The sequence below is a fragment of the Taudactylus pleione genome, unplaced genomic scaffold (genome assembly GCF_031769625.1).
Source record: "Taudactylus pleione unplaced genomic scaffold, aTauple2 ptg000419l, whole genome shotgun sequence".
Taxonomy (NCBI): domain Eukaryota; kingdom Metazoa; phylum Chordata; class Amphibia; order Anura; family Myobatrachidae; genus Taudactylus; species Taudactylus pleione.
The window spans coordinates 591,972-604,474 of NW_028284821.1; the positions used below are offsets into that span (position 1 = coordinate 591,972).

The 12,503-nt window shown below is 45.3% G+C and overlaps 1 protein-coding gene across 1 annotated transcript in view; it reads right to left on the minus strand.

Annotated features, from left to right (window-relative positions):
- Positions 1 to 2,823, minus strand: part of SLC2A9 (solute carrier family 2 member 9) — a 400,199-nt gene extending 397,376 nt beyond the window's left edge. Inside the window, exons 1-2 of the mRNA XM_088447118.1 lie at positions 2,764 to 2,823; positions 2,247 to 2,306 (exon numbers count right to left, since the gene is read on the minus strand). Of these exons, the coding sequence (XP_088303244.1) occupies positions 2,247 to 2,306; positions 2,764 to 2,823 (120 nt within the window). The remainder of the gene's footprint in view (positions 1 to 2,246; positions 2,307 to 2,763) is intronic.
- Positions 2,824 to 12,503: the final 9,680 nt, after the last annotated feature.

The window sequence follows — 12,503 nt, forward strand, 5'->3', positions numbered from 1 at the left end:
TGGCCCTTTACTTATGACACAGGCGCACACTTGGCACTACTTTGTTGATGCACGTGCGGCTACTGCGCACACAATTCACAAACACAGAAAATATATTTTTTTTTGGTTTGGACTGGAGTGTACTTTGGGGGTTACAGCACCCATTAACGGTCAAGCCAGCCGGCCCTTTACTTATGACACAGGCGCACGCTTGGCACTACTTTGTTGATGCACGTGCGGCTACTGCGCACACAATTCACAAACACAGAAAATAATTTTTTTTTTGGTTTGGACTGGAGTGTACTTTCGGGGGTTACAGCACCCATAACGGTCAAGCCAGCCGGCCCTTTACTTATGACACAGGTGCACGCTTGGCACTACTTTGTTGATGCACGTGCGGCTACTGCGCACACAATTCACAAACACAGAAAATAATTTTTTTTTTGGTTTGGACTGGACTGTACTTTCGGGGGTTACAGCACCCTTTAACGGTCAAGCCAGCCGGCCCTTTACTTATGACACAGGCGCACACTTGGCACTACTTTGTTGATGCACGTGCGGCTACTGCGCACACAATTCACAAACACAGAAAATAATTTTTTTTTTGGTTTGGACTGGAGTGTACTTTCGAGGGATACAGCACCCTTAACGGTCAAGCCAGCCGGCCCTTTACTTATGACACAGGCGCACGCTTGGCACTACTTTGTTGATGCACATGCGGCTACTGCGCACACAATTCACAAACACAGAAAATAATTTTTTTTTTGGTTTGGACTGGAGTGTACTTTGGGGGTTACAGCACCCTTTAACGGTCAAGCCAGCCGGCCCTTTACTTATGACACAGGCGCACGCTTGGCACTACTTTGTTGATGCACGTGCGGCTACTGCGCACACAATTCACAAACACAGAAAATAATTTTTTTTTTGGTTTGGACTGGAGTGTACTTTCGGGGGTTACAGCACCCTTAACGGTCAAGCCAGCCGGCCCTTTACTTATGACACAGGCGCACGCTTGGCACTACTTTGTTGATGCACGTGCGGCTACTGCGCACACAATTCACAAACACAGAAAATAATTTTTTTTTGGTTTGGACTGGAGTGTACTTTCGGGGGTTACAGCACCCTTAACGGTCAAGCCAGCCGGCCCTTTACTTATGACACAGGCGCACGCTTGGCACTACTTTGTTGATGCACGTGCGGCTACTGCGCACACAATTCACAAACACAGAAAATATATTATTTTTTTAGCACTTGGGGGGAGCACCACTGATGGACAGAGCACCCCCTGGACAACACTACAGCACCTCTTTAGGACTGGGACACTGCACAGGACTTTGGAGTGGACACAGCCCCTATGGAGAACTGACTGCACAACACAGTCCAGCCAGCCCCTATGGACTTTGAAGTAGTGGACACAGCCCCTATTAACAACAGCAGCACAGCACAACACAGCCAGCCCCTATGGACTTTGAAGTAGTGGACAACAGCAGCACTACACTACACTACACTACACAGCCCTAACTCCCACCCTCCCTCTTCACTGTCCACAGCCGAGTGAGAAAATGGCGCCGACGTGGGTACCTTATATAGGATCCAAAACCCGCGAGACTCGGAAGGCGGGATGATGACGTTTTGCCTCGATTTCAGATCCGAGTCAGGCGGGAAAAGTCGAGCCTGACTCGGATCGGACTCGGATCGGGGGGGCTCGGGGGGGTTCGGATTTCAGAAATCCGAACCCGCTCACCCCTAATATATATATATAAAATGCCCAGATACACTGTGCTACACTCTATGCCACCTTTCCCCCACTCACACACACACACATCCTCATCCCTGTATAGTCCCTGGCATGGCTGCCAGTGGCCACTCACCTTAAGCTAAGCCCCGCGTCCACTGCAGTCCGCTCGGCCGCTCCTCTGCATTATGGCAGAGATGTCATGATGTCTCTCCCATAGTGCACTGCTTGAGCCCGAAGCTGGAGCTCACGTGAGCTCAAGCCTCCGGCTGCCGCTGCGGGGAGGGAGCTGGGCGCCCGTGGCAAATGGAGCCTCCCTGCGGTGCCGTGGTTAGGTTGGTCGGAGGAGGCGGAACTGGTTCCGTCTCCTCCGGTCCACTTTAACCCCGATGGGTGTGGGGGCCCTTAACGTGTGGGGGCCCAGGGGTGATCGCCCCTGTCGCCCCCCCCCCCCCGGCTAATCCCGGGAAACTCTGTTCTAACCTTTTAAAACAAAAATTTTTAAAAACAAAGTACTGATGTGATCATTTACCTTTTTAGGTGTTTCTCCCTTCACTTTTGAGGGTACATCCAGTTTACCATTTTCTTCTTCCTATTAGAAACAACAACATTAGTGAGCTCTTTTGCAGACAAAAACAAAACATGACTATAATAGTACCGAGGTAATACTTCTCGCTCTCATGTAAAGTAAAAAAATACCAGTTCATGACTGTGATATTTACTAAGTGTTCAGTGCACAATTATTCCACATTACCAGAAATATCAGTTACAGTATATACCAGTTATTGCGATCCTACATACAAGTAGTTCAATAAAGCATGTACCACAGGACATTTACAAATGTGAAGCTATCTAAAGGCAAGATGCAAATGCTATTTTTTTTTCTCCTGAAATGTAATTTGATGCATATGAATGTTTGCGATGCTCTATAAAGGGAATGATGCAGTGTGAGTAGTGCAACAGTTTATGGAGCATAAGAAAGCAAATGCATGCAGCTATGCAGATTGGCACGCATGTTACATGCATCAAAAATCTGTGTCAAACCTTACAACCGGAGCGTTGGCACGAGGAAGGGATGAGGTGTTCTCTAGTACACAAATGCAAGCCATGCTGATAGCAAGTCGGCACATGTATGCCTTTTATGAGACATATCCGTTCCCCCCGCTAGAGGCAAACCTCTTAATCATCTCATCATAGTAAAAGGAAAAACCTTTAATGACTATGGCCCACATTCAGAGCCGCACGTTAACAACAGTACGCTCGTTGCGTTCCGATGTTGACTAACCGCGCATGCGTCGGTGTTACACCGCGCATGTGCGTACGGCAGATTGCGAGCTTTTTTTCTCTCGTTCCTAAAATAGCGTACAGGAAGTGACATGTCAAATGTGATTGACAGAACAGGGCGTTTTTGGGTGTTGACGGGGGTGGAGATGACAAAACGCAGGCGTGGCGAAGCGTTTTTGGGGCGTACATACATTAGCAGATGCGAACGTCAAATGTGTTCGGACCGTCTCATACGTCACTGAAACATCCGCTTTCCCTTCAAAATGCTCGCACAGCTTAGGGTCAGGATTACTCGACCACATTGGCGATGGCCTTCTCCTCCGTCCCGGGACTCCACGATGGTGCAGCGATTAATCGCGGCTGGTCAGTAAAGTAATTAGTGTTGGATTGAAATCCGGCTTGGTATGTGTTTGGAAAGCAGTTTATTGGGATAGCACAAAAGCGTACGCAGGTGGAAATCAGAGCTGCTAATGTCATGATTACATAATCAATTAGCGTACATTTTTGGGCTTTTATTTTGGCCACAATTTGGTGGTTATGGCCTATTGTAAAAATAATGTCATCATCTTTTAATTAGCTCCCCTTTTTTTTGGTTTACTGTGGAATTTGCATCGCTATGTGTTTTTTTAAACGTTCCTTAAAGAGGCTTTTTTTTTAACAAAAGAGGGTCAGTTTTTGCGTTTAAGGCCAGGATTAAATGTAACCCATTTGTACAATAATGTCACAATACAATGTCAGTTTTTTTTTTTAAATTTATTGTTTACACACAAACAAATTGGCATAATATTGTATTGCCTTTTTTTGTGGCCAAGATATTTGATCAAAAAAAAAAAAAAACATAACTACTAACATAATCGTAAATACAAAATTTAAAAACATTTCACAAGAAAGGAGAGGGAAGTTTTGACCAGAAAGGAATATGAGCCAAGCACAGAAGGAAAGTGGGAAAAGTCGCCATTGCTGTCACCGTTTTCTCGCCCGTTTGGCTGGGTGAGGGTGGGCGCCAGACCGGGTCCGGGATGCCATCGGGCTGGCCTGTCCAGAGGCAGATGTTGTGGCCTCTGGACTAGGCACAGGGCTAGGCACATTTGGAGGATTGCCTGATGTTGTGCCAGAGGTAGAGGATCTGGATGTTCCGGCAGGAAGGGAGGTCGGCTCCACCATGTGCTGGCGAACGAGCTGCTCCAGGGCATCGGCGATGCGGATGTTGGCCCTGGTATTTTCCGCCAGGGCCTGAGCAATGGTCACGTTGGCCGCAGCATTTTGCTCCAGGGCCTCAGCCACCCGTAGCAGACTGGCGTCCATCCTCTGCAGAATCTCCGTATGGCAATCCGATTTAAAATTGAGTTCTGTGAGGAGGCCCACTGCCTGCGAGGGGGCACGCCCTGGACTGGCTTCTGCAGGGTCCTCAGCCGGATGTACTGGTTCCTCCCCTGCAGAGTCAGCAGAAATTCTGCGGCCAAGGCTCCCCTCTGGAGCAGACTCATCCGCCTCTGTCTCTGTTAGGAAATTGGAGAAAAGACTCACATTAGAATCTACATATTGGCACAATAGCATTTCTGAGTTGGTGACATCACAAGACTTACCTTGGCCAACATGAGGAGCCGCAAAGTCTGGCATGTCCGTATCCATGTTGGACACGCCAAACACCTCCACAGCCTGCACACACCCCTGTGCCATCTCTTCTAAGTCTGTCAACTCCAATGACACAGGGGTGGGACCCCCACCTGTCCCCCTTGCATGCCTAGCCCTGTCGGCAAGTTTTTGTTTTAGACGATATTTGAAGTCTGCCCATCTGTGGAATGAATTTGGAACCATAATCCTTTTTTTTACAATGGGGTTTGTTTATAGGATGGGAAAGTGTTTACTTACCGCCGTTTGACATCCCGGGCTAGACGGACATAATCACCCACCCTATTGACAGCAACGGCGACCTCCTCCCACATTCTCCACTTCTGGCTTTGGCTCATATTCCTGGCTGCCTGGGGCAGGATGTCAACGCACTTCTGGATCAAAACCTCCATCTCCTTGCTTGTGAAATGTGGCTGCCTTTTTTTTTTTGCAGCTTTGGCGGGTTGACTGGGGCCAGCAGTCTCTTCCATGTCATCCTCCTCACCTATTTGGGTAAATATGCAGATTTAGCCACTTCACAACTTGCACAATATTATGTTTTAAAATACTCATTGACACAAAATGCATGAAGGCCTTACCGCCGCAATTTTGACCATTGTTTCCCTGGTTTGAAGCCATGTCTCTGCTTCCAGCATGAAATCATCCAGAAATTCTATGTGATTTCGTGACGTATTTATACATGCGTCGTTAGTTTGCGGCCGCATCATTGATTGTGCGTCCCTATGATTCATCCTTAATTTGTGCGGGAAAATAAACACTATTTATGGCTTGGTGTGTGTGGATTCGAGGTGGGGTTGTTGGAGTGTTGTTGGTTAAGTGGTTTGGATTTGGTTGGTTGGTTGCGTTTGGAGGATTTTGGAGAGTTGTTTTTTTGTTTGTTTTTGCTACATTTATTTGGTTTTTCCGTTCGCATTTTTTTCATTTTTTCAACATCCTTTCCTGATTTGGTAAGTTTTGTGCATTCAAATTTGTGGCCAATTGGTGTATTCTTCTGTTTTGTGGTTAGTTAATTTGTTTAACACTCATTTCATCTTTTTTAGTTTTTTTTTGTTTTCGGAACCAAAGAAGTTTTTTGAGGACATCTTATATATTCGAGTTGGGTAAGTCCATTTTTTGTCTTGCATTTGCGAATGAATTACGGCATTTTTGACTGTTGGTGTAGCGCCTTGCATTTGCGAATGAATTACTGCATTTTTGACTGTTGGTGTAGTGACTTGCATTTGCGAATAATTTACCGCATTTTTGACTGTTGGTGTAGTGACTTGCATTTGCGAATAATTTACCGCATTTTTGACTGTTGGTGTAGTGACTTGCATTTGCGAATAATTTACCGCATTTTTGACTGTTGGTGTAGTGACTTGCATTTGCGAATAATTTACCGCATTTTTGACTGTTGGTGTAGTGACTTGCATTTGCGAATAATTTACCGCATTTTTGACGGCTTATTCATCATATAATCCAGTTTTGCTTTTCCCTTTTCCATTTTTTGGGTCCATTTGAACCCTATTTGACGTACGGTGTGCAATGTAGTTTTCATCGATGGCCAAATGTGTTTTTCCGTTATTTTCTGTGTTGGCTTGCAACAATTTTTAACCAAAAAAAAACCCTTTAAATTTTTGACGTCTCATTGTTGCCTTTTTTACAGTTTATACGTATCATGACAATACCCCGGCATGTAAGCAGCTATGGATGGTATCAGAAAGCTAAGTTGTTTTTTCTTACTTTTGGGGTGGGTCAAAAGCCTTACATTGTAAACTTTGAATTTCAGGTAGATCTGGGGCGAATTGTTCTGGCCCTGCTCCCGGAAGACGACCAACCTCAAACTCGTCCCAGGCGTAGGCATCGTAGGCATGCAAGGCCCCAGATATTTCGAACACGTGTCACCCTTTTTGGAATGCCCGATGATGAGGTTTTAAGACGCTACCGTCTACCTCCCAAAATCATCATAGACACTCTCTCATTAATAGAAAGTGATCTTGAGCGGCAAATTGACAGTCCAACAGCAATACCACCACTGACGCAATTTATGGCGGTGTTACATTTCTGTGCCTCAGGATCGTTTCAAACAACGGTCGGAATAGTGGCGGGCATCTCCCAATCCTCCTTTTCCCGGATCCTGAGGGCAGTGATGGAGGCACTTTTCAAGCACCTCCATCATTTTATTAAAATGCCTTTGGATATGGGTGCCCTTAGTGTGGCCAAGGCCAATTTTTACCAAATAGCTGGCTTCCCACACATCATAGGGGTTGTGGATGGTACTCACATACCACTTCAGCCTCCAGCACGGCTGGAGGCCATATTTAGAAACAGGAAACACTATCACTCCCTGAATGTAATGGTGGTATGTGATGCCTCCCTCCAGATCCTGTCCCTGAATGCTAAATTACCCGGAAGTGCTCATGACTCCTTCGTCATCCGGCAATCAGGGATATGGCAGAAATTAACCAACCTACAAGCTGGTGATGCGTGGCTTCTGGGTAAGTGGAGACCTTTAGTACATAACAATGTTAAGCTTGATACACAGTGTTCCTGATGTGGTCTATTTTTGTTCACAGGAGACAGTGGATACCCTTGCATGTCCTGGCTGCTCACTCCTTATTTGGCTCCCACACCAGGGCCACAAAGTGCGTATAATTCCGCACTTACAGCCACCAGGCAAGTGGTGGAGCGCTGTATCGGCCTTTTAAAAGGCCGATTCAGATGCCTCCACCGCTCTGGTGGCGAGCTCATGTATGTGCCGGATATGGTGTCTAAAATTGTGGTCCTGTGTGGGATATTTCACAACATTGCCATAAGGAGTGGTGTCCCAATGCAGCCAGAGGATGCCTTACCTGAGGATGGCCCCCCCGAGGTTGGTCGAAGGTCAGTATGTGGGGGGGCCATACGCGATGATGTGGTGGCCAGATTTTTTAGGTAAGTTTGTTCAAAACTCCAGTGTTTATACCTAATGTGTTTGTTTTTTTTGGCAAACATCTAATTTATTTTTAATTTTCTCACCATCTTCTGTTTGTTCACATAATCTTTGGCACTCCAACGCTCACTACTTCCTGCTACCCTTACCAAACCTGGATCTGGTCCTTTTGGGCATATATTCTGGAACCCATATCGCAACGCCATGTTTGTGGAATCATGTTGGCATGGTCCTTCGTCAACCAGTTCTTGATTTTGTGTTTTTATTTATTTTTTTCTTGGTATGTGTTGTATTTGAATTTATCAGTGTGTATTTTTTTGGGGAGTGACCACTTTGTTTTCTCTGTTATGTGGTGAATAAATGTTTGAAGAGTGAAATGGTCTTCCTTTTTTGGGACGTTAACAGCAAGTGTAACCAGGTTAACACAAGTTACATTTGACTAAGGGGTAAACCAGTACTGACGCCAGATGAGCAAAACTGAAATATGTTTTCAGCTTTCCAATCCACACCAAAAGGAAGCCTGGCCCAACCTTGGGATTTGTAAGATTGGCCTAAGCAGCTTGCGCACCAAGTAGGAACCTGGAAAATGTAGAAATCTGAAATTGACACTACACCCAAAAAGGGAAATTACATTGTTACTGTTATGTGTTTCTGGTGTCTGTTTGACATACAAAGACAAAACACAATCTAACTTTTAAAAAAGGGAAATCCTTGCAGGAACTTATGTCAGGCTAAACTATCTTGGTTTTGGTTTTTAAAAATGAGCCACAATGTATATTTGTCTTTAAAATTTTATTGGGAAAATACAACAAAAAAAAAAAAACTAATGCCGAAGGAGGCCAGACAGCCGGTCGAGGGCCACCAGGAGGCCGATTACATGGTGGCGCATCTGCCCCACAACATCCGCCACCTCTTGCCGACGCCTCTGTTCCTCTGTGGGTGAGAAAAGTGTGTGGGTTAATACAACAATAGGGACTCCACAGAAAAACATTAATTCAAAAACTAATCACTCCTAAACCCAAAAACATAAATAAAAAGGGTGGGCTGGCAAAAATACAAGGCCTAGGTACAAATTCCCACAGGTATGATATGTGTATGCTTAAATCACCAGGAAGAGGTAAAGGCAAACCTTCACAATCCACAAAAGTCAAGCCACAAAAACACGAAGAAAGGCACGACACATGATTACATACAAACAGTTTGTGCTTTAAAAAAAAATAATAAAAAACATACCGGGAAACAAATCGGGAGCTCCGGCAAAACCTCCATGATCCTCCTCGGAGGATCCGTCATTCCCCAAAGAATGGGGCGGAGTTATGCAGGACTCCGGGGAGGGGGTAATTGGAAGAGGGGTGGGTGGAGGAGAGGGGGAAGCGGGACGGAGGGGAAGGAGTCCCGACATTTCCGGGAGAGGGTCTGGGAAGGATGGGGAGGAGTGGGGAATAGGCGAAAGATTTGGGGTGGAGTGTTGGCTGGGGGTTGGGGAGAGTGGGCGGGAACGCCGACGTTGACGGCGGAGTCTTGGCTGTCCCCCTAAAATATGTCAAATAAATTGCGTTTAGTTTATGGACAAATCCGGCCAAACAAACAAAAAAAAAAAAAAAAAAAAAAATAGCAGTAGAATTAAAAATTCATAAAAAGAGGGAAAACATGCCGACGCAGATATGAGTACAAATAATAAATAGAACAGACAGGAAAACATGCAGACGCAGATATGAGTACAAATAATAAATAGAACAGACAGGAAAACATGCCCACGCAGATATGAGTACAAATAATAAATAGAACAGACAGGAAAACATGCCGACGCAGATATGAGTACAAATAATAAATAGAACAGACAGGAAAACATGCACACGCAGTTTGCCCCACAAACACAAACATTAAAACCACAATACATAACACTTACTTGCCAGGATCTGCATGCGAAAGCATGCCAGCAAGCGGGGCGTTCGCCGTTGCAGGTCGGACCACCTGCGCTCCAGCTGCCCGATGTTGCGGCGTGATCGAAAGGACCGCAGGCGGGACCGTACCTCCGCATACGCGGAGCGCTTCTGCCGGTTGGTCATGGGTTCTGGCTGGCTGGTGATCCGGCGATCCATGACCTCCGTAAGCACCAGCAGCTCACGCCTGGTGAATGCGGAGGCTCTCATGATGGCAATGGTGTTTTTCTTAAAAATCATTTTTGATAAAGTGTGTAAAAATTTTCTGATTGGCTAATGTATTTTGGAAATTAACAGGAGCAATTTTATTGGTTAGTGTATGAGTCATGTGTTCGACAGGGCCAGAAATCTCTGGAGAGTTAGGATAGGCTTGATGCAGTGACATGCGTAAGCAAATTTAAATAAAGAAATGAACCCAGGGAAATATGCGGGGATACACAGCAATAGTACAATTGTTTAATTGTGGTTCACATGTTTTTTAAACAATACAAGCGAATGTTTCATCCGTACGTATTCTGCGGGTAAACACAAACACAGACAAGAGTAAAGTTTCTTGCATTGTGTTGAAAAAAAAAAAACAATTAAGCTAATTGATACATTGATTGGCATGATACGATTGATGGAGGTAGGCAGAATAAAGGAGCAGGTAATCGACATCTGACAAGGCCACTTCCTGTTTATACTTGTGCGTGCGTTCCTTTCAAGCCATTTCGGAGATGTACGCTCGCTATTTCGTACGCTCGTTAGTTAGAGGAGGGGTCGTCAGAGTTTAGGGAGGAATTTTAGATGCGAACGAAAATACGAGCGAGCCATTGAATTTAAATATTTTTGTACGTACGCCTAACGTACGTGCGCCCGCTTGCGTGCGGCTCTGAATGAGGGCCTATGTTACAAGCGCACTGGAATATCAGAGGCTGAGGCCACAGTCACAATGTCTGATAACATCAAATACAGTAGATAACTTAGAATGGAGTCTAAAGCCAGGAGATTATACCATGACAAATGAATCGATGCCAGAAAGGCAGAACTGATCTGGGGTAATAGGGTAATGACATGAGATAGCCATATGGAAAAAAAAAAAATATATATATATATATATATATAACAACCCTACCTTCCTTATCTGTAGACATTTTTGTCCAATCCATATGAAAGAGATGAGACAAAAACAACATAAAAGACAGGTTAGTTACTGTACATTTGGGGAGGCTCATTTGGAAAAAAATTGTCTTTTTTGCAGCTGCTGGTACAGTACTTGTGTAAGGAGCGTATTTCCATGGGTCAAGGCATAGGAAGGGGATGAGGGTTAAAGAGTCCATAGTGCCTAAGCATTTGGAATTTCAAATGGGATAATTAAATCACACCTGATGTAGTCCTTGAGCTTAACAGCCAGCCAGAACCTCTGTACCCTACAGCAAGACCACATAAGGTTGGCCAACGGTAGTGTGCTTTTGAAGCAGTGAGTTTCAGAGGAGGCTTCAATAAGATACCGCAACCTAGGGGTGAGGTAGGAACTAGGGGTGTGCAACTGCCACTTTTTGTGTTTTGGATCTGGATCTTTCTTCGTGTTTTGGATCTGGATTGGTTTTGCCGATACCGAACTTCTGGGTTTTGTGTTTTGGATCTGTATTTTTTTGGGGAAAAAGCATAAAAACAGCTAAAATCACAGAATTTTTTTTTTTGTGTTCCTACGCTAATTATTATCCTCAATAACATTCATTTCCACTCTTTTCCGGTCTATTCTGAACACCTCACACCTCCCAATATTGTTTTTAGACCAAAAGGTTGCACCAAGGTAGCTGGATGACTATGCTAAGCGACACAAGTGGGCGGCACAAACACGTGGCCCATCTAGGAGTGGCACTGCAGTGGCAGACATTATGGCAGTTTGAAAAACTAGGCCCAAAGAGTACATAATGCAAAGAAAAAAAAGAGGTGCAAGATGGAATTGTCCTTGGGCCCTCCCACCCACCCTTATGTTGTATAAACAGGACATGCACACTTTAACAAACCAATCATTTCAGCGCCCGGGTATGGCACACGACTGTGGCTGAAATGATTGGTTCGTTTGGGCCCCCACAAAACAAGCTGGCAATTAATCTGTCCCTGCGCAAACTGGTTCTACAGAGGCAAGATGTCGTCCTCATCCTCATCCACCGATTCCTCACCCTCTTCACTGTTGTGTACATCCTCATCCTCACAGAGTATTAATTCGTCCCTGCTGGAATCCACCACCACAGGTACATGTACTTTCTGGAGGCTGGTCTTCCCAGAAGAATTGATCATTCATTTTGATGAACATCATCTTCTCCACATTTTGTGGAAGCAACCTCCTACAGCTGTCGCTGACAAGGTTCCCGGCTGCACTAAAAACTCTTTCGGAGTACACACTGGTGGGGGGAGATTTAGTAAAATAGAGCCAGTTTGTACAGGGGCCTCCAAATTGCCTCTTTTTCCTGCCAGTACAGGTACGGACTGTCTGACATACCTACTTGGATGCTGTCACATATGTAATCCTCCACCATTCTTTCAATGGTGACAGCATCATATGCAGTGACAATAGACATGTCAGAAATTGTTGGCAGGTCCTTCAGTCCAGACCAGATGCCCAAACTTGGTCTTGCCTGCCCTGCATCATCGCCAGCAGGTTGCTTAGGATATCTAAGTTGTTTCCTGGCAGCCCCAGTTGTGGCAGAAAATAAAGAAGGAGCTGTTGCCATGTCACGTTCCACTTTAGCTGACAGTGTTTGTCACCAGCAGGTATTTGCACCTCTGCAGGCTTGTGTCCACCGGAAAGAGAGACACCACGTAGGCTTTAAACCTAGGGTCGAGCTCGGTGGCCAAAATGTAGTGGTCTGATTTCAACAGATTGACCACCCTCGAATCCTGGCAAAGCGAATGAAGGACTTCATCCACAAGTCCCACATGCCGAGCGGAATCGCTCCATCTTAGCTCCTCCTTCACTTTCTCCAGCTGCTTCTGCAAAAGCCTGATGAGGGGAATGACCTGACTCAAGCTG